At 44.3% G+C, this 20,705-nt stretch overlaps 1 protein-coding gene across 2 annotated transcripts in view; it reads left to right on the top strand.

Moving 5' to 3' along the window:
• Positions 1-1,615: 1,615 nt before the first annotated feature.
• rap1gds1 (RAP1, GTP-GDP dissociation stimulator 1) overlaps positions 1,616-20,705 on the top strand; it is a 34,218-nt gene continuing 15,128 nt past the window's right edge. The window contains exons 1-5 of one of the 2 annotated variants that reach the window (XM_041985754.1): positions 1,616-1,952; positions 3,792-3,899; positions 6,348-6,470; positions 10,067-10,192; positions 15,012-15,158. In XM_041985754.1, the coding sequence (XP_041841688.1) occupies positions 1,949-1,952; positions 3,792-3,899; positions 6,348-6,470; positions 10,067-10,192; positions 15,012-15,158 (508 nt within the window). In that variant the 5' untranslated portion in view covers positions 1,616-1,948. The remainder of the gene's footprint in view (positions 1,953-3,791; positions 3,900-6,347; positions 6,471-10,066; positions 10,193-15,011; positions 15,159-20,705) is intronic. The other variant, XM_041985755.1, reaches the window with a different exon arrangement.

Genomic DNA, 20,705 nt, shown 5'->3' with positions numbered 1-20,705 from the left:
ATAAAAGGTCAGGTCAGGCCTGTAATAAATATTATTCATATAATTTCCAGGATGGCTCAGGAGGGGAAAAAAAAGAGGGAAGAAGAGGACTTCTTCGGAATGTGAGACTGAGATCCTGATTGACCATGTTGGAAAACTAGAACAGGTTTTTTCTATAAGGGGACGGCACAGTCATCACCAGGGTCAGAAAGGCAGAGGAAGGCAGCAGATGGAGATGCTGTCAACGCCATGTCAGAGGGAAGACATGCCAGAGAGGAGGATGCAGCTCACTTGTTTCTTTGTTTTCATCTAGAAAATTAACATGTACAGATACATCTGAGACTGGTAGCAGTTTATTTAGTGTTAAATAATATTTCTTTCTAGTTCCTGGGTGTTCCAGCTGGGTGGGCGAGGCTGCAGCTGTGGTTGGAGAGGGTGAGGCCAGAGACTCCACCCTAACTGCAGCAGCTTTGTCCTCAGAGGAAGTCCTGCAGGTGCAGAGGGACACCATCATCACTATTAACCAGGTAGACAAGGAGCTGCAGGAGATAAAGTCCGTCTGGAGGGAAACTGGGACAACACTAAAAAGCTTTGTGGATAAATAAAAACTCCCCCTCTACAAGCCTTTCCAGCACTTTTGTTGTACGCAGTTACTGAAACCGAGTGCTGTTCTGCTTCAGCATACCTGAATAAAACAAATTTGTTATTGACAGAAAATCATCTAAGCTATCAGTGGTTTCCAGCCTGTTTTCCTTGGGGACCCCCTTCATGCATATACTGAAAAGCCGTGGACCCCCTGCCCCACCCCGTGCTGAAGCCATGCTGGTTTTATGGTTTAAAAGGTCAAATTCTCACCATAAATAATGTATTCTGGCTGAGTCCTGTTCTTCCATAAAGCCAAAGTTAAATTGGACCTCAAAGACGCTCTGTGGGGCTTTGTGAATCTTACTTTGCATCTTTCCAGTGAGCTGAGCTGCTGTCTGTCAATCATTTCTGCCTGCGCATCCCGACCGCCCACTCTCCGCCCCCTGATCACCCCACACCTCCCACCCCAACCCTTTGCAGTTTCTGCCATTTTTCAGTTGGGCAGTGGGTGGAGTTACGCAAAAAGTAGGGGTGGAGCTACACTTTAATACCATCTCACTTTCTCTTGTAAATACTGTTTTTTTTTTTGTTTTGTTTTGTTTTTTTTTCCTGAGCACGCGCTCTTAGGAGTATTAATATCGAATGTATTAATATCGAATGTTTCTCTTTATTCATTTTTGCAAATAGCTTTAATATATAACATGTGGTGTATATTGGATTGTGTACAAATGTCTCACATTTCACATAATTTCCTTGATTTGATTCTGTAACATTGGTATCGCAGTTTCCCTTTTTTCCAGATTTTGTGCGTATGGGAGGGTCAGAGTTGTCCTGGAGGAAGGGACATTCTCTCGTCAAGTTTGGTTTTTATACATCCCAAAAGTTGACTATAATTGGCGTACACTGGTTTTTGGACCAGTTTTATAAATGAGGGCCCTGAGCTTTGTAGTTTTAGACTTTTCCGGTGTTCCGGTGCCACCTGCTGGTCAACTTTCTTCCTTCAATGCTTTATTTTGAAGGTTGATACCGGAAGTGCTAACCTCCATCCCACTTCCTGGCTTGACAGAACATGTCAGAGTGAGCCAGCCATTCAGGACTCGCCAGTTCAGTTCAGTCCGCGCCTCTTCTCCACCGATGTGGACATGAGAGGAAGTCTGATGCGCTAACCTGGTACTTCCCGGTGTACAGGCCGCAGCATCTGTCAGAGCGGGACTGTCCGACCGGACCGGAGGCTGCTGCCACCTCTAAACTGGTTTGCTAGCTAGCTAACCCCAACCCCGCTAACTTGACCAGTATAGGAGCCGACGACTGGGGCCTCCGGCTGGTACGACTCGGTTTACGGAGATAACCCCCAGTTTGTTTCCCGGTGTAACATCCTGCTGAGATGGGTGAGTAAACGGCTAACTAACCAAACCGATCTAAGCCCAGTTAGCAAACAAAAACGGTCTCTAACATTTAGCTAAAATACGCGATTCAAGATTTTCCTTCGATGTTTTTATTCCAGCGCCAGTCATACAAAAAGCTGACTGTAACTACATCGTGGAGACATGCGCGTGCATGCGCGTGGCCAGTTCTCGGGTGGGGTAGCCTCCCTGACTCCATCCACCGTCCTTACTCTTGGTTTTCCCTCTGCAATCATTTCGTGTTGTCGCTGGGACTGGTTGGAAGATCCCAGCTGGGGAATGAATGAACACCGCCTGAAATGCAGAGCTGCTGCTGCTGCTGCTGATGATGATGATGGTGAAGATGGCACTCCTCCATCTCCACAGCTGTTACGCAATAAGATCAAGAAGCCCACGTTATGATGCAGTCTATAATGCATGCACTCTCTGTTTCTACTGGTGAACACATACTGGTTACTGGCGCAGGCTGCATCCAGGACCAGTTCCAGTAAAACGTCTCTGAGGTGTTTCTAAGATCTGATCCCTGATGGGCTTATAGGAGGCACTCAGGGATTCAGGAGTGAGTGCATTGCTGACAGTATTAACCAGGTCACTGCAACACCGTCTGCAAACCAGTTTACCAGCACCTGCTCGGCTTAGATGGATCTGAACGCGATCGAGCTTTATGGATCTGGTATCTGTGGGCAGCAGATTGATAAGTAGTGCTTACAATGACGATAAAAGAGGTAAAACTAAACTGATAAAAACTGAAGCCTACTCACGGATTGCATAATATTTGTGTAAAATGTAATGTAAATAAAAACAGAATTTACTAATTTCACAAATAGATATTTTATTCCCAGTAGAAGATCAACAACATCAGAGGATGAAACTGAGAAATTTCACCATCTGATGGAAAATATGAGCTGATAGTGAATCTGATGCAGCAACACGTCTGGGAAAAAGTAGTTCCAGGGTGATGTTCATCATGGTGTAAAAAGTAGTTCCAGGGTGATGTTCGGCATGGTGTAAAAAGTAGTTCCAGGGTGATGTTCGGCACGGTGTAAAAAGTAGTTCCAGGGTGATGTTCGGCACGGTGTAAAAAGTAGTTCCAGGGTTCAGCATGGTGTAGCATCCCCTCTTCTTCTAACAACTGTCTGGAAACGTCTAGGAAGTGAGGAGGGCAGTTGCTGGAGTTTCAGGAGAGGAAAGTTGTCCCATTCTGGTCTGATGTAGGATTCTAGCTGCTCTGCAGTCCTGGACCTTGGTTGTGGATTTCTGCTTCCATGATGTTCCAGATGTTGTGTATTGGTGAAAGGTCTGGACTGCAGGCAGGCCAGTTCAGCCGGACTCTTCTCCAGTGAAGCCATGCTGCTGTGATGGATGCAGGATGTGGTTCAGCATCGTCTTGCTGAAATCTGCAATCCAATAAAGTTCATAGGTTCTATAATTGTCTACAGCTGATTTAGTTCTTATGTTATCAGTTTTAGCGTTAGCCTACCTGACATGTTTCGATGGTAGTCTGATGGTTAATGTATATCCGATGCAGCGTCCTTTACATGTAGTGAAGTATCAGCTTTTGTAGAATCGAAACAGAAACACAGAGTACGAGTTCATGCAAACAGTATCAGACCGATATCCAATACTAGTATCGTTGTCTGTGCATTAAACTACTAGATGAGAACCATACATTTAACTTGAAGTAATATGATTACTCTGATCGTTAGCTTTGGTTATGAGTGGACTTTCCAGAAGATGCAGCTGATGATGCTGTAGTCATGGAAACAGTGTGGCTGAGGATGTGTGCGATGGCCGTGCTTAACGTGATGAAACGTTTGTTTTCAGACAACCTGAGTGAAGCTCTGGAGAAGCTAAAGCTGGCGTCTACAGACAGCACCACCGACAGCACGGAGAGCTGCCTGGACTGCCTGCTCAAGGCGCTCGCCAACAACAGTGAGTACAACCGGGAGGTCTGTCTGGCTGTAGGGGGCGCTCTGGACCCACAAACCAGCTGACTTGTAGTTTGAGGTGGATAGGAGCTGGCATTAGGTGATATCCTGATTATTTTCAGACATTGACCTCATGTGAACAGATTTTTAGCTCGTAACTTATTTTATGGGAAAGGAGCGGACCCACTTCTCCCAGAGTCACCGCCCGGCTGACGGTAAAGGAGCGGACCCACTTCTCCCAGAGTCACCGCCCGGCTGACGGTAAAGGAGCGGACCCACTTCTCCCAGAGTCACCGCCCGGCTGACGGTAAAGGAGCGGACCCACTTCTCCCAGAGTCACCGCCCGGCTGACGTTAAAGGAGCGGACCCACTTCTCCCAGAGTCACCGCCCGGCTGACGTTAAAGGAGCGGACCCACTTCTCCTAGAGTCACCGCCCGGCTGACGTTAAAGGAGCGGACCCACTTCTCCCAGAGTCACCGCCCGGCTGACGTTAAAGGAGCGGACCCACTTCTCCCAGAGTCACCGCCCGGCTGACGGCAAAGGAGCGGACCCACTTCTCCCAGAGTCACCGCCCGGCTGACGGTAAAGGAGCGGACCCACTTCTCCCAGAGTCACCGCCCGGCTGACGTTAAAGGAGCGGACCCACTTCTCCCAGAGTCACCGCCCGGCTGACGGTAAAGGAGCGGACCCACTTCTCCCAGAGTCACCGCCCGGCTGACGTTAAAGGAGCGGACCCACTTCTCCCAGAGTCACCGCCCGGCTGACGGTAAAGGAGCGGACCCACTTCTCCTAGAGTCACCGCCCGGCTGACGGTAAAGGAGCGGACCCACTTCTCCCAGAGTCACCGCCCGGCTGACGGTAAAGGAGCGGACCCACTTCTCCCAGAGTCACCGCCCGGCTGACGTTAAAGGAGCGGACCCACTTCTCCTAGAGTCACCGCCCGGCTGACGGTAAAGGAGCGGACCCACTTCTCCCAGAGTCACCGCCCGGCTGACGGTAAAGGAGCGGACCCACTTCTCCCAGAGTCACCGCTCGGCTGACGGTAAAAGAGCGGACCCAGTCAGTCTCAACCAGGAGACACAGCAACAAGTCCAGAGAAACCAGAGGAAGAGTTTTAATCTGGAACCGCCACTTTTCCCTCAGTGATTAAAGACGAGAATATTCTGAAAAATGTTCATCATGACCAGAAACATTTGTTTCATGGTGGCTGGAAGCAGGTAGAACCAGGTGAAGCTCCTCCTGAGGAGGAGACGGAGACTCGACTTTCAGCAGCCTGAGATCAGAGTTCAAGTTTTTCCTGTTAGTAATTTATTTCACCAGGTTTCCATCCATCAATCAGATCAAATATTCCCTGTTATTAAGAATTAATGAGCATGCAGATGGATGTGAGATTTCATTAAAGGGAACATATTTGAACATTAGTAATTAATTATTTTTATAATGCTGTAACTCTGTTACTAACGCTGTTACTTTTTGCAAGAAGTAACTAGTAACTATAAGTAATTACTTTTGTAAAGTAACATGCCTCACACTGGTGGTGACACACCTGGCTGCTCTCCTAACTTTTTACCTTCCATTTATTAACATGCTGGTTTTTGGGGGACACAGTTTGCCCCTGCAAGGTGCTAAAAGCTAAAACAAAGCTAAACGCGTGGCTGAAAAACGCTGTTTTACTTCTCCTCCTCGGCTCATTTCCATCCGTCCAGTAACATGCATGAAAGGCTTGTCTTCATTGGTTAAGGACACAGTCAGCATTGGTTCCCAGGTCACGTGACTCGGTACTGTGCGCTCCACTGTTTTTATGGCATCAGATGTGACACATTGAACTGGATTTTTGTTTATTCCTTTTGCAGAAGTTTACTCATAGATCCAAAATTGTTTCATCTCAATGTTTTTTTATGACTTAAAAAAAAACCCGTTCCACATTTTCCACTCTCTTATTGGATTTCTGTTGGAGTATGTACGTACAAAATGACATAAAACACAAACTTCCCGTTACTGTTAAAACATCCAGTCTTCCTGAACATGCCGGCACCTGCAGCCTTAGCATTAGCTGCTAATGGGGAAGCTAATAAGCTAAATAGACTAAATGTGAATATTTTACTTTGTTTATACTCCGACTTCCCGCTGCAGCACATCATTGTGTTTTTCCTTTGTGTTCTGCTCACATTGCGACAACTGATGGTAATGACTGATGACGGTGGCTGTAGCAGCTGCTACTCTCTTTATTACAGTCACAGGGGAAGTGAGCCTGCAGCGCCTCCTGTTGGCCACACAATGAAATCCTGATGGTTTATGGAAACCAGTCTGATGAGCATTTTTATGTGTAAGAGTTGCTGCCGAGATTCAGAGCGAAACCCATAGTTTAACATTTCCTGATCAGTAAGTGTATTAGCAACATGGTTGGGAGGGATTTGGACCTTGTTGTATTGACTGTGTTTCCTCTTCCAGACACCGAGACCAGCATGAAAATCCAGGAGATGGGCATCCTTCCCCTGCTTCCTAGCCTGCTAAACCCCCAGTCTTCCTGCACCCCGAAAGTAGCCAACATCATAGCTGAGGTGGCAAAAACTGGTGAGGCAAAAACTGTCTTTCTACCTCTCATCTTTTTATTTTTCCCTCTGTTCTCAAACAGATTATTTTCATGGAAATGGTGAATTCAGATTCTAGTTGAGTCATTCAGACTCAAGCAGCAGCCGTCTGTCGGGGATGTAATTACAGAGACATTTTCCATAATTCCTCTGTGTGGGTGCAGGAAAAGCTTTTAAAGGAGGAAAAAAGCAGATGTGAACAGAAGTCGAGGCGAATAAAGGTTATGATAATGAATGGGTTCTTAGCTCCAACGCTAATGATCAGTCACCAGCAGTTTTCTGAGCCTGGCGTCGACCCGCTGTCATTTATGTGTCACTGCTTCCGGAAATGTCTGCAGGCAGCCAAGTGACACATCCTTGTTTCTGATTTAAAGCTGCATGATGCAACATTTCCATGTTAAACGTGAAGCTGCTGCTAATCACTTTGATGACATTGGATGATGCTGGAGGCTGTTGGTTGTTTTGGTGATGGGAATGTCATCTTGAAGATGATGGAGTTAATATCAGGGATGATGACTGGTTCACATTGAACAAAGTATCATAACTTCACCCATCAATAGTTCAGGTTATTTATGCACCAGTTCACAACAGAGTCATTTTCAAGAGACAATAAGTGAAATTTAAATCCAAGTCATTCTGATTATTATCCAACAAAGACTTTTTTGACGGATCAAAAGCTGCATTATCCCACGACAAATGGCTGGTTCATCATGGCCTCCACCAGCTCATTATAGAACAGAGTCTGTGTGCTGAACTGGTTCTTGATAGCTGGAAATACCTCACATCTGTGTTTTTTTGCGTATTTAACCCGTCCAAATCCTGAAACTGATGGAGGTTACCTCTTGATTCCTTGTAAAGTCGGACAAAAGGAGCAGCTGAGCAAAGGATTTTACAAGAACAGGGGGAGAAAAGTGGTGAACTTCTGGTTGGGATGGAAATAAGTCGCAGCATGACAGAGTTTATTATCCAGTCACTTCGGTGTTTCCTCTATCCAATCACCTTCTTTTGCTGAGATGATGTCACAGTCAGATGTTTTCATTCACCACAGGCTCCCGCAAGTTCTCACATTAGCAGCTAATGCTTAGACAGCGGGCTCTCACATTAGCAGCTAACGTTAAGACAGCGGGCTCTCACATTAGCAGCTAACGTTAAGACAGCGGGCTCTCACATTAGCAGCTAACGTTAAGACAGCGGGCTCTCACATTAGCAGCTAACGTTAAGACGGCGGGCTCTCACATTAGCAGCTAATGCTCAAACAGTGGGCTCTCACATTAGCAGCTAACGTTAAGACAGCGGGCTCTCACATTAGCAGCTAACGTTAAGACAGCGGGCTCTCACATTAGCAGCTAACGTTAAGACAGCGGGCTCTCACATTAGCTGCTAACGTTAAGACAGCGGGCTCTCACATTAGCAGCTAACGTTAAGACAGCGGGCTCTCACATTAGCAGCTAACGTTAAGACAGCGGGCTCTCACATTAGCAGATAACGTTAAGACAGCAAGCTCTCACATTAGCAGCCAACGTTAAGACAGCGGGCTCTCACATTAGCAGCTAATGTTAAGACAGCGGGCTCTCACATTAGCAGCTAACGTTAAGATAGTGGGCTCTCACATTAGCAGCTAACGTTAAGACAGCGGGCTCTCACATTAGCAGCTAACGTTAAGACAGTGGGCTCTCACATTAGCAGCTAACGTTAAGACCGCAAGCTCTCACATTAGCAGCTAACGCTAGGACAGCGGGCTCTCACATTAGCAGCTAACGCTAGGACAGCGGGCTCTCACATTAGCAGCTAACGCTAGGACAGCGGGCTCTCACATTAGCAGCTAACGCTAGGACAGCGGGCTCTCACATTAGCAGCTAATGCTAAGATTGTGGGCTCTCACATTAGCAGCTAACACCAAGACAGCGGGCTCTTACATTAGCAGCTAATGCTAAGACTGTGGGCTTTCACAATAGCAGCCAATTTTTTAGGGCCCATTGATACTCCCTTACGTGCGTAAATAGATACGTCAGTTTCAAACGTTTTCATGCGTTGCCGTCGTCATACTTCCATGCATACTGCCTCCACTAGTGGGCAGTGATGAGATCAGAGCTCACTCCTGCTACTCCATAGCTGATCTCATGTTCACACATGTTTCCGTCAGAGGACAGAGTGCACGTCTCGGGAAAACACGTTGTAAAACCTTTGTAGGTTTTATGAACATCAACACATTATCTGAGATCTGAACTTTCAGAATATTTAGGGCAACTCCGCTAAATGAAACGCTTTCATCTGGGAAACACTATATTGTTCTGGTACTTCAGAAGTGCATATAGATGTGTCAGATCAGGGGTGTTGAGTTTAATTGTTTCTACGATGCATCGCAATGCATACGTGGACGATTCTGCATCGATGCAGCAACGTAACATAATCATAGGATGTAAATATTCTGCTGCCGCTTGCGTGTGGCCTGATCTAGCTGCTGCAACAGCTCCGCAACCTACAAAGATGTAGAAAATACATCAGTATCTCACTGGAAATGCATTCATGGTCTCAGGGAAATCACATAACATTACACATGAAAATGTATAAAAGCCAGTAAGTTACCTCACCAATATTCTCTTTGTTCAGTTACAAATGGACTAGATAACTTACAGGAAAATGTTTTCTGACCATAAAGGTGAACACGATAAAAAATCTTCTTAACTTCCATATTCTGTCTGAATGACTACGGAAAGACTGAAGGGACAAAAGACACTGCTTCACTGGAAGAAATTTTGATAATGTCACATTGTAGTAATGTGTCTTGATTTTTTGGCAAAGGAAAAATAAAGTTTAATTAATAATGAAGTTGAAAATAACTTAATTGTTTACATGTTTATGATGTTTGTCAATATCAGGACATTCAGAGTTTATAATTATATATATTACTGTATTCATTAATGAATAATGTGAGGTAATAAAGAAAACTGAGGATGCAACACGTCGAATCGTTGACAAGATAATCATAACCAGGGAAGATGCTCAGCCCTGGCAAATGGACTCGTGGTTTATAAAGTTATCTAAGAATGACTTGAATATTCAAGAAAATAGGTGGTGTTACACAATTAGCTGTAAATGAATTGATATTGAATCGAATTGGAGTGAATCAAAATCGAATCGAAATAGGTTGTTGTGAATCAAATTGAATCGATTCAGGAAATTAGTGAATCATATGCAGCCCGAGCTAGTAATACATTCTGCTTTATTCTTCTGGTCGGCCTTTATGCTGCTATATCTATTGATACATTCATTTTTCATAATTTTAGCCTCAGAATCTGACAGTTGATCATCATAATAATGATGATGATGATGATGATGATTATAATAATAATCATGTATGCATGGTCACTGGGATTTAAAGGCTTCAACCTCTACAGATAGTTTTACAATATAAACCAGGCAGACCAGGAGCAGTAAAAGATGTCTTGAAGGTAAACGGAAGCTCTGGATTAAACTGGAAATGATGCTTAACATGAGGAAGGAAACAGTCATACGACTCAGGTGAGCCAAGCTGCAGCTCATGCTGACCTGTAACCCGATGCCTGCTCCTCTCTCCAGAGTTCATGCGGACCCCCTGCGTGGACGCCGGCCTCATCCCTCCTCTAATCCAGCTGTTAAACTCCACCGACCAGGAGGTGTTACTGCAGACCGGCCGAGCTCTAGGCAACATCTGTTACGACAGCCGTAAGTAGGAGTTTGCTCTGCTTGGAAAACGCTGAATCAGATGCTTTATCGTCACTATCACAGAGATAATAAAACTAATCTGGATGGGGAGTATTTCAGCTCTGGGCTTGTTAGAGGCGCTGAAGTGGCTGTATGAGTTCAGAATGTCTAAATGTTCATACTGTGCATCCCAACACAGCCGTGCACAAACCAAAAACAGAAGTATGAAAGTTTCTCTGCTTGTCTCAGAAATGGCTTCATGTCTGCTGTTTGAAGGCCGACCTCAGGGAGCAGCTAAAGCCTGATTTCACTGCCAGCTTCTGAGGTTTTAATCACAGCTGTCAGCTCTGCCGCATAGTTTGTCGTCTTGTTGGAAAGCCGGCTGTCTGAGGAATCTGGTGGGATGTGACATTTGTCAGAGTGGACGGGGGGGGCGGGGTCTCAGCAGGCCGGCATGGCTGAGTGTAGAGAAACAGCTGCTTATCTACCTTCAGGACAAGCACGTATGGGATATCTTAGACATAAAAGCTGAGCTTTGTCTAATTTCAGGCCCTCTTAGAGATACTTTAGTGCTTCAGATCATCAAACACATCTTAGTATCAGACAACATGATTAAATAAAAGATTTACTTTATTAAGGAAAACACCAACCTGGCCCTGTCTGAAAAGTTATTTCCCCATAACCTGAAAACTGGCAGTGTTTCCTTTGGCGGCAGCGACTGGGATTGGGCGTTGACCAGCAGGGAGCCTTTCACATAGCGGTGAGGAACGTTGGTCCAGTCTTCTTTGCAGAATTGTTTTAATTCAGCCACATTGGAGGGTTTTCAAGCATGAAAGCTTCGTTTGTGTTCTGGATGCAAGCACAGGTACCACTGGACAGGCTGCAGGGTGATGAACCGAAACCCTTCACTGATGTTTTGCTCCTTTAACCTCTAAAAATCCTGCAAGTTTAGCTAAAAACTGGTTTTAATAGATAGGTGTTGTGGACTAACTATTTACTGGAGCCTTCTTTGTCTTTTTCAAGCACAGTTTAACCATATTTGGACAGAATGTGACTTGGAAGCTTATTGGACAACATGCCATTATTTCCAGAATCACCTCCATATTGATCAGGAGTAGATCTGGCTAATTACAGCATGACCACTTATTGGTAAAGATTTACTGGCTCAGGAGATGTTGCACTTAAAGGTGCACAGATCCATCCCTTCCACACCAAGCGTCACCTCACCCTCAACTGAAGGAAGTAAAGAACGAAGGGAGCAGTCCAGGATGTAGCCGGGATTCTTCAGTGTTCTGTTTCCTAAGTGTTGTGAAGTTGTTGCCCCTCCTTTTAGAATGAATCAGCTGCAAAAAGTTAAGAGTCTGATGATCAATGATGCACCCCAGCACCACTGTCACATGGTTCAGTTCGTCCTTAACAACGTGCATTAGTCCGGGTGGTATACTGCTTCATATAACTGATTTTTAGTTTTTTTCTGATCAGGTTTGTTGGGTTAAACAGTCTAAAAAAGTATTGGGAAGGTTGTGCAGCAGGAAACTGTTTAGGGGGGGGACCTTTTTCACTGCTGCACCACTAAACCTGCAGCAGAAAACTGTGTGAAGGGGGACCTTTTTCACTGCTGCACCACTAAACCTGCAGCAGGAATGTGTTTAAGGGGGGACCTTTTTCACTGCTGCACCACTAAACCTGCAGCAGAAAACTGTGTGAAGGGGGACCTTTTTCACTGCTGCACCACTAAACCTGCAGCAGGAATGTGTTTAAGGGGGGACCTTTTTCACTGCTGCACCACTAAACCTGCAGCAGAAAACTGTGTGAAGGGGGACCTTTTTCACTGCTGCACCACTAAACCTGCAGCAGGAATGTGTTTAAGGGGGGACCTTTTTCACTGCTGCACCACTAAAACCTGCAGCAGGAATGTGTTTAAGGGGGGACCTTTTTCACTGCTGGTGAAAGATGAAAATGAAGCTGCAGCAGACATTGAGGTCGGTGGAGAAAGACGGATTCAGGACTGTTTAAGACACTAAATAACACAAATCCTTTTTTTTTGTACAATAAACATAGATTGTTCTCATCACATCTGCTGCAGTGAATCTTCTGTTAGTGGGAGACGTGGTTAACACCCAGTCATGGATGGATGAAAAGATATGATAAAATACTATAAAACCAGTATAATTTATAAATGCCATGGTTTATAATATTTTTAGTCCTACCACTCAGCACGAGAGGCTGGAACACCTGTGTTGTCCCATAAAACAGAGACGTCTGTCTTTTTTCTTGTAATTTAGTCGAACGTTTCCATGTCCTCAGTGTTTGAGCTGATTCCTCAGTTTTAATACATCCCTCTAGATTAGCCACTGATACCCCCCTGAGTCAGTCGGGTCTGACTAATCTGAGGCTGTCTGCAGGAAAATCCTGCCACTGCCTTCATTCGCTGAATCAGACGCGCTGCTGAGGTGCTGCTGAGGTGTTTCATGGCACCACAAATGAAAGAAATTAGTGGGAGAGCTGATTCTGACTCATGATGTCCTGCCAGACGAAGCCTCCCACAGAGGCAGCCATCATCACCGTGTTTGTTCTTCCTCTACAGAAACAAATTAAAGGGTAAAGCTGTCATGAATGCCAAAGAACGCCGCTCTTCTCAGGACTGTGAACTGCAAACAGAACTTAATAATGAACATTTACTTGTTCCAGCCTTCTTTCTTTTATTAAGCTTCTCATTTTGCTTTTGATTGAGATTTCATGGCTTCAGCAAAGTAATACGTGTCTGTGCAGGAATTTCTTTAGCTTTTTTATTTATTTCTGTTGCACTATTAGAGTAAAATAAAAGGCATGATCTTTAATAGATTTAGAAAATATCTGCTTATCATGTGGTCCGTTTGCCATCTTTGAACTCGGCTTATTGAGGGCTTCGGATCAGCATTGTTCCCATAGTTTATTGCTTTTAACTTATTTTATTCATCATTGGTTTACACATGGCATGCAAAGGTTTGGACACCGCTGGCTGAGATTTCTATTAATGTTAACAATTCATAAGTTAAAGATGGGATGTCCTCCATAAGGCATGAAGGTAAAGATGACAAAGTCTTTTCAACATTTTTAGAAACATCAGTGGGTTATTTATTGATTTATTTGAGTGACAAACAAAAGCAGAACCCTGCAAAAGAATGGGAAGCCCTGGAAATTTGAACTTTTGGGATAAATTTGACTGAGGTCTCACACCTGAACCTGTTACTGTGATGGTTTGTTCACAGAGGTCATTAGGAAAGGTCGGGTGATGCAAATTTTAAAGCTTTGTCCGAGCAATCAGCAGCCATGGGTTCCTCTATGCAACTCTCTGGAAATTAAGATTGAGAACCACAAATCAGGAGGTTCCAAAAACCCTCCACAAAAAGGAGGTTTCACGTAGCTAATTCCGCCGTTCAGAATGTAGATTAAGTACTTGAGAACTGTGGATGTCAGGATAATGTCTGAAAGACCAAGAAAGATTTTAAAAAGAACTGCTTGAAAGATTCCTGGAAAGGCAAATCAAAACCCTCGTAAGTGATTTAAAAAAACCAGTCCTAAACCTGATTCAGTGCAGCTGTAAGAAGTGAAGACACTTTTCGGATGTTTTCAGGCTGTGTAAAAATGACCACATACATTAAAACATTGACATTTTGACAAACTGACTCGTTAATGTAAGCGTAAATAAAAGTGGTCCAAGAATAGACCCAAGAGGGACCCCGACAGAACAATCAAATGAAGAAGATTTAGTGCCATTAATATATACACGCTGCTTTCTACTAGGTAAAACATTTAATCCAGAGAAGAACTTGAGAAAAATTAGAATGAGTTAATCAGGATAAAAGAATATGATGGACCATATCATACGCCTCCTTCTTTAAGTCTTAAAAGATTACACCAACACAGCTGAAACACACAGATTGCAGATTCTGTGGAATATGTTATGACCTTTATCCTGGCGCTTTTCTCCAACATTGGCCATAACTGGGAGGATACCAGTTGGCCGATAATTGTCTGTATTTGTGGTTTCACCAGCTTTATAAATCAGGGTAACAGATGGAACTACTCATTGCATAATTTACTAATAATTCAAATAAGTAATTGGAGAAACAAACATGTCTTCGTGTCATTTGAACAAATATTCATGAAAACACCCGTCCAGCTGTAAAGCACGGGGTCGGCTTAATCATGCTTTGGGGTTGTGTTGCAGCTAGTGGTGAAGGGAGCATTTCACAGGTAGAGGAAAGGATGGATTCAATAAAATTCAAGCACATTATGCACACAAACATAAAATCATCTGTAAAGAAGCTGTAGGTAAAAAGATAAAATGATCCCAAACTCTCTTCAAAATTCACCATGGACTATTTCAAGAGTTGAAAGTTTTACCACAAGCCTCGTCGTCTTCTAGCCCAAACATCACCTCGAATCTGGACAGACGTCAAAAGAGCAGGGCCGTCGAGGAATCTCACAGCCCTGAGAAAAAGCCCTTAAATAATAACAGAAATGCTCTTACTAGGATACTATGGGCTAATTAGAAGGGTTCCCAAACTTTTGCTTCAGGTCTTTTCCATTTCTGTCACAAAAAAATGTAAAAGATGAAAGTTTATTTGACTGAAAATAGAAAGGGAAGGTGTCATCTTCTACTTGCTGAACTGTTAAGAATAACAGAAATTTACCCCATGGTGCCCAAACTTTTGAATGCTACTGTAGTTTCATTAAATTGTTTGATATTTTACTGCTTGTTTAAGATTACTTTCATCTATCCTTTTCAGGTTATTTTGCTTTTTTTCCCCTATGTTTTGTGGTTGATTTGTGTCCTGGCCTCTTTGTTTTGCAGATGAGGGCAGGAGTGCAGTTGACCTGGCAGGAGGGGCTCAAATAGTAGCTGAACACATTAAATCCCTCTACCAAAATACTGAGCCGGAAAATCAGAAGCTCTTGACTGTCTTTTGTGGCATGCTGATGAACTATAGCAATGATAATGGTAATGACCATCTCCCCCCAAAGAAGCATTAACTCATGTCGACTAATCAGCGGATGTGTTTTCTCTGTGCACACATTGACAGGATGGTGCTTCCTGGTTTTAGGCTGATCTGTCTCCTCTTCTTTCTGTCACATTTATGTGCTTTTCCAACTTCACCTCTGAGGTAATCTGACATGATTAATATCTGCTTCCATCCTAGCAGCACTTTCCCCCCACTTGTGAGTGTGCAAATCCCCTCTGAGACTCAGTTGGCAGTCAGTGGGTTGTTAGCCTTTGTGTATACTCAGATATCCCTTTCGTGTACATATGTAGAGTCCCGATAGCTTGAATCCTGATTTTTTTTTTTTTTTTTTTTTGTCTGGAAGCACTAAGAGATTAGTATAAATGATTCAGGATTCGCTTTCTGTGGCTCCCAGTTTCTCCATCTAAATTATTTCGATGATCCATTAACTTTTTCTCTTGCTCTTCAACCCCAAATCAGAAGCTTGGAACTGCATGCAAAATTTAAAGATTGATTCTTACATTTAGTCAGCCAGAGTCAGCTTTATTGTCAGTTCTGCAGCAAGTTCAGGACAAACAGAGAATTGAAATTACGGTTCTCTCAAACCCTGGTGTGATGAAATACAAAAATGAAGCCAATAAACAAAACAAACAAAACAAGTTATATCACTGAGTAAATAAACGGGGGGGGGGCAGGGAGAGAGTTAAGAATCCTGACAGCCTGGTGGACCAAGCTGTCCCTCCAACTGCTGGTCCTGGTCTGCAGGCTCCTTTCTGATGGCAGCAGGCTGAAGAAGCTGTGTGACGGGTGGGTAGGGCCTCTCTCCATGCAGAGGGCTTTACGGGTGAGGAGAGGTGGAGATATTTGCAGGGATGGGAGGGAGGCACCAACGATCTTCTCAGCTGTTCTCACGATGTGTTGGAGGGTCTTCCTGCAGGATGTGGAGCAGGCGCCGTACCACACGGTGATGCCGCTGTTCAGGACGCTCTCCATGGTGCCTCTGTAGAAGGTGCACATGATGGGGGCGGGTCTCTAGCTTTCCTCAGGTTGTGGAGGAAGTAGAGGTGGACCAGTGATGTGGTGGTGATGGTCCAGGAGAGGTCCTCTGTGACGTGCACACCCAGGAACTTGGTGCTGCTCTCTCTCCACCGTAGCACCATTGATGGTCAGAGGTGCATGCCGGGGGCCGTTCTCCTGAAGTCCTCGACCATCTCCTTCGTCTTCTCCACGTTCAGAGAGAGATTGTTGTGTTTGCACCACAAGACCAGGCGGTTCACCTCGCTTCTGTAGTCTGGCTCATCCTGGTTGCTGCTGAGACCCACCACAGTCGTGTCATCTGCTAACTTGAGGAGGTTGGAGCTGTGCGATGGTGTGCAGTCGTGAGTCAGCAGAGTGAAGAGGAGGGGGCTCAGCATACATCCTTGAGGGACCCCGTGTTCAGTTTGGTGATGCTGGATGTGCTCCTGCCGACCTCTCCCGGTCCGGCAGGAAGTCCAGCAGCTAGTTGCACAGTGAGGTGTTAATTCCCAGCTGGTCCAGTTTCAACATGAGCTGTTGGAGGATGATTGTGTTGAACGCCGAACAGAAGTCTATGAACAGCATTTGGACGTAGGAGTCTTTGTGTCCAGACGTGTGAGGGCTGAGTGGAGGGCAGTGGAGACGGCATCGTCAGTCGAGCGGTTGGACCGATATGCAAACTGGAAGGGGTCCAGGGAGGGTGGGAGGACAGACATTCATTTTTCCAGTTGAGACACATGACCTCATTTATGCTCCCTTGATGTACGTAAATAGGTACATCCATTTCAAATGTTGTCAAACATCATTGCCCACACAATCCCATGTGTCCTTTACCTTGGCATGGTTGTTAGGCAAAACATCCAGTAGAGGGCAGTTCAGAGTTCACTCCTGAGTTCTGACCTCAGTTTAATGGGAAACATGGCGATGTCGGAGGAACTCATTACAATATACATTCTCGGAAAGAAACATGAGAAGAGGCAGCTCCGTAGAGAACTATCAGCTACACTGTGCCACTCGTGGTTTCCAGTGGTACTGCTCCATTTGCTACGTCTGGCTACGCATCTGCAAGCTCTCTGAAAATGGACTGAAATATTCATGTAAATGATGCAAAAGAAAGACAAGTCTCTGTCCATACGTGAATATGTATATTAAACATAAAGAGTAAATTAGGCTTTTGGTGTATTTGTAGGACAAATGGGGAAAAAATAGCACCAAAAATCCTTCATCACTCCTCAAGCAGAACCTTTTGATGTGTTGAAAATGTATGAACATCGAATGGATAAAAATGCAAACATTTATGTAAATTAACATATGAAATGATGTAAATGACACATTCTGGGTTCATTCTACCAGCAGTAAAATAAAAATGCAAGAATTTTTTTCCATTTTCCGTACTAGTTCAGCCTTTTCTGAGTTGGGGTTGTAGCATGAAGGCCCATTTCTGCTCTCTTACGTATGTAAATAGCGACGTCCGTTTCAAACATTGTCATGTGTCGCCGTCCTTCCATGCGCGTTTTGCATTGCCGTGGTTGTAAAGTCAATTCCTCCACTAGGGGGCAGTGCTGAGTTCAGAGTTCATTCCTGTGAGCCGATGTTGGTTTTAGACACCGGCTGGCAGCGTTAATGCGTCGCTTTGAAGTTGTTTCGAGCCGCCCAACACGCCCTAAACATTCGCATATAGTCTTTCTTCAAAAGCTAGGGTAACTTCTACAGTTGTGCTCGTCTTCAGTCTTCTTTTTTGCTTTAGTTCCCTTCCTGATTCTTTTCTTCTTCTCTGGTTTGTTTCTTTTGCTGGTCGCATGTCAGCTATTCTGCTTAGCACTGCCCCCACGATTTCCGGTGGTATTGCGCCGTCTTCTGTGTCAAGCGACGGATAGCTAAGCTTCCTGAAAACGGACCAAATTATGCGTAACTGACGCAGAAGATTTCTGTCTATCTGCGCATCCGTCTTCTGCGTCAAGCATAAATCGGACGTAACTCTGGACTGTTTTTGAAGAATGTGTTTAGTTTTGTATTACAAAATGTGAATAAATGCACTTTAGAAGAATTACCAGCTTTTTACCTTCAGACTCTTTATGCCAAACTAGACCAACCGTCCCCTTCGTACTCATTAACCTGCTTCTCTGTGCTTCACAACAGCAACCATAAACCTGTTTTTTAGAAAATATTGCAAACAAACATATCAACTTTGGGTTTATCCTGTCAGCTGCTTTGACATATTTTTTTTATATAAGGATGCAACTGTTTTAAGGTTGAAGTTCAGTGTTGCATAGTTCACATCTGTGTTGTATAGTGTGTCCTTGCAGTCGGGTCTATGTGATGAGGGTTGTTGATGGTTACCCCTAGGTTCCAGCAGAAGTGAAGCGTAGCGGCTGTTCTGCAGCTTTGCGGCTGATCACGGTAACTCTGATGCTGGATTTATGCTCGCGTGAGGTCTGCATACAGTAGAGTCGGCTCAGCTGACACCAGTAACGTGCTCTCGCACTCGAGCTTAAGGTTACGGCGTTCCGCTGCAGTTTCTCTTCCGTGATAACCGCGCAAATTCAGAAAGAAGTTCCACAAATCCGGAAATACATAATCGCAAACCGACCAATCACAAGGGAGTACTTCCTCGTAACTGTGCTACAAGCAGGGGTGCACGCCAGGTCTGGAATAAGCATGTCGAGCCTCCGCGGGGCTTACGTTCTGACGCCGTAACCGACCTTACGCAGATGCGAGTATAGATCCAGCGGAACCTATCGGAGTGTTCCCACCAGGCCTTGTTCAGTGTTTCTGAAGCATCCATGAAGCTTCACGTCCCAGAAATACACGTAAACGCAAAGTGTATCTGGTTGATTTTAAAAATATAACAGTATGTTCAGACTTATACGCCGAAACATCAACATTACTTCATAACCGGCGGGACGGGCGCCAAGCCATTAGATGAGAGAAGGTGTCACATGATTCACCACTGACAACGAAGTGTTTATCTTGGAGGTGGAAAGTCACCGTTATGTACGACACCACATCCTTATTGTAAAAACGTGACTATAAAGCTGGTGAGACACAGGTCGGACTGGCCAAATAACCTGTTGCTGGTTCATTGATCTTTTTAAGCCCATAAGCGCAGCAACTGTCACACCATGATGCAATGCTCGCGTGATGAACTGGAGAATGCAGCCATGACTCTGCAACGCTCCTGATGGGACAGGATGCTGGGTGGAAAGTTCGACGAGGCCGCTACGCTTCCGCCCTCGTTGGAGCCGAGGGGCTGGAGATGAGCTTCAGGGTGTCTGCTGGCACTGGGTGATGGTCGATACTGCTTGGCTTGGTGATGGGAGCTTTCTGGTTGAACTATCTGAATGGATAAGTTGGTGTTCCTCCGTGCTGCTTTCAGTTATGAGCTGATGCATTATAACCAGCAACTATGGGTTTAAAACAAGTTTCATATTTGCCAGTATCATCAATTCTGCCACGAAATGATTTTGATTGATTCAGTTTGTGGCCCAGTGATCAGGATGAGACAGTACCACATGCTGACAGTCATATGTGCCATAATATCAAAGGTAGGACAGTCATTTTGGAGGACTGTTGCATGATTGATGTACCGTTACATCCCTACTGGCTACTATTGCTAGCACCAAATAAAGGTCTCTGTTATGTTGTGAACTGGCACAACAGAAATGAATCAACCTGATTAAAGATAATCTAAATAAAGGCCACCTGCTGTTTGTAAAGGATGTGTCGACAGGCAGTCGTCTCTGTCCACCGTCCCTCATCCGGAGATCTTCGGCTTATTAACACATTACAGAGCTTTTTGTTTTGCTGGTGCCATGCAGAAAAACAGACATATCAGAGGTATTTTCATTTTTCTGATGTCTTCCAGGGTTCAGCTCTTATTTACATTCAGTGGTTTGTAAGTTGGCAGTTTCTCCTTTGTTCTGCTCGACTGCGCTCTCATGATTCTTGCTTCTCTTTTATCAAATGGAAATTATTAAAAATATTGTGCTTTGCTTTTTATGCGCTTCTAATAACTTCACCACAATCTGTCTATCTGTCTGTCTACAATCTTTTTTTTTACAGTCTGGGGAATCTGAAATGTTCGTTTTTACTTGGCTGATCTAATTCTGAATTTTCAAGCTTATTACTCTTTTGTTTTAGATTTCTTTCCTAATTATGTCCCTAAGAAAGGATTGGAATACAGTGTCAGTGTATAATTGAAAGCAAATGATCACAAATACACAGCACGGTAAGAAGGTTTGATCCAGCCCTTATTTCTTTATGTTTGACTTACCAGCAGCTCAAGTTTCTGTTAATATTTTAAAGTAGTCTTTATCAATAGTTCTCCGGCTTTCTGAAGATCTTTTTCTCTCATTTTCAGTCCAGTTCTTGTACCTGACTTAAGAATTTAACCATTAAAAGGCTCCTAACTCAGGGATGAACCAGACTTGTGCCGACACATAACGGACAACTTATCAAAGAACAGGTTTAAACTGGATCTTTGGGATCTTTGTCACAAAGATGCTTCATTTGTTCCCATTTCTTTAGTT

Source organism: Melanotaenia boesemani, chromosome 5 (assembly GCF_017639745.1).
Source record: "Melanotaenia boesemani isolate fMelBoe1 chromosome 5, fMelBoe1.pri, whole genome shotgun sequence".
Lineage (NCBI taxonomy): Eukaryota > Metazoa > Chordata > Actinopteri > Atheriniformes > Melanotaeniidae > Melanotaenia > Melanotaenia boesemani.
This window is presented reverse-complemented; position numbering and strand designations above follow the sequence as displayed.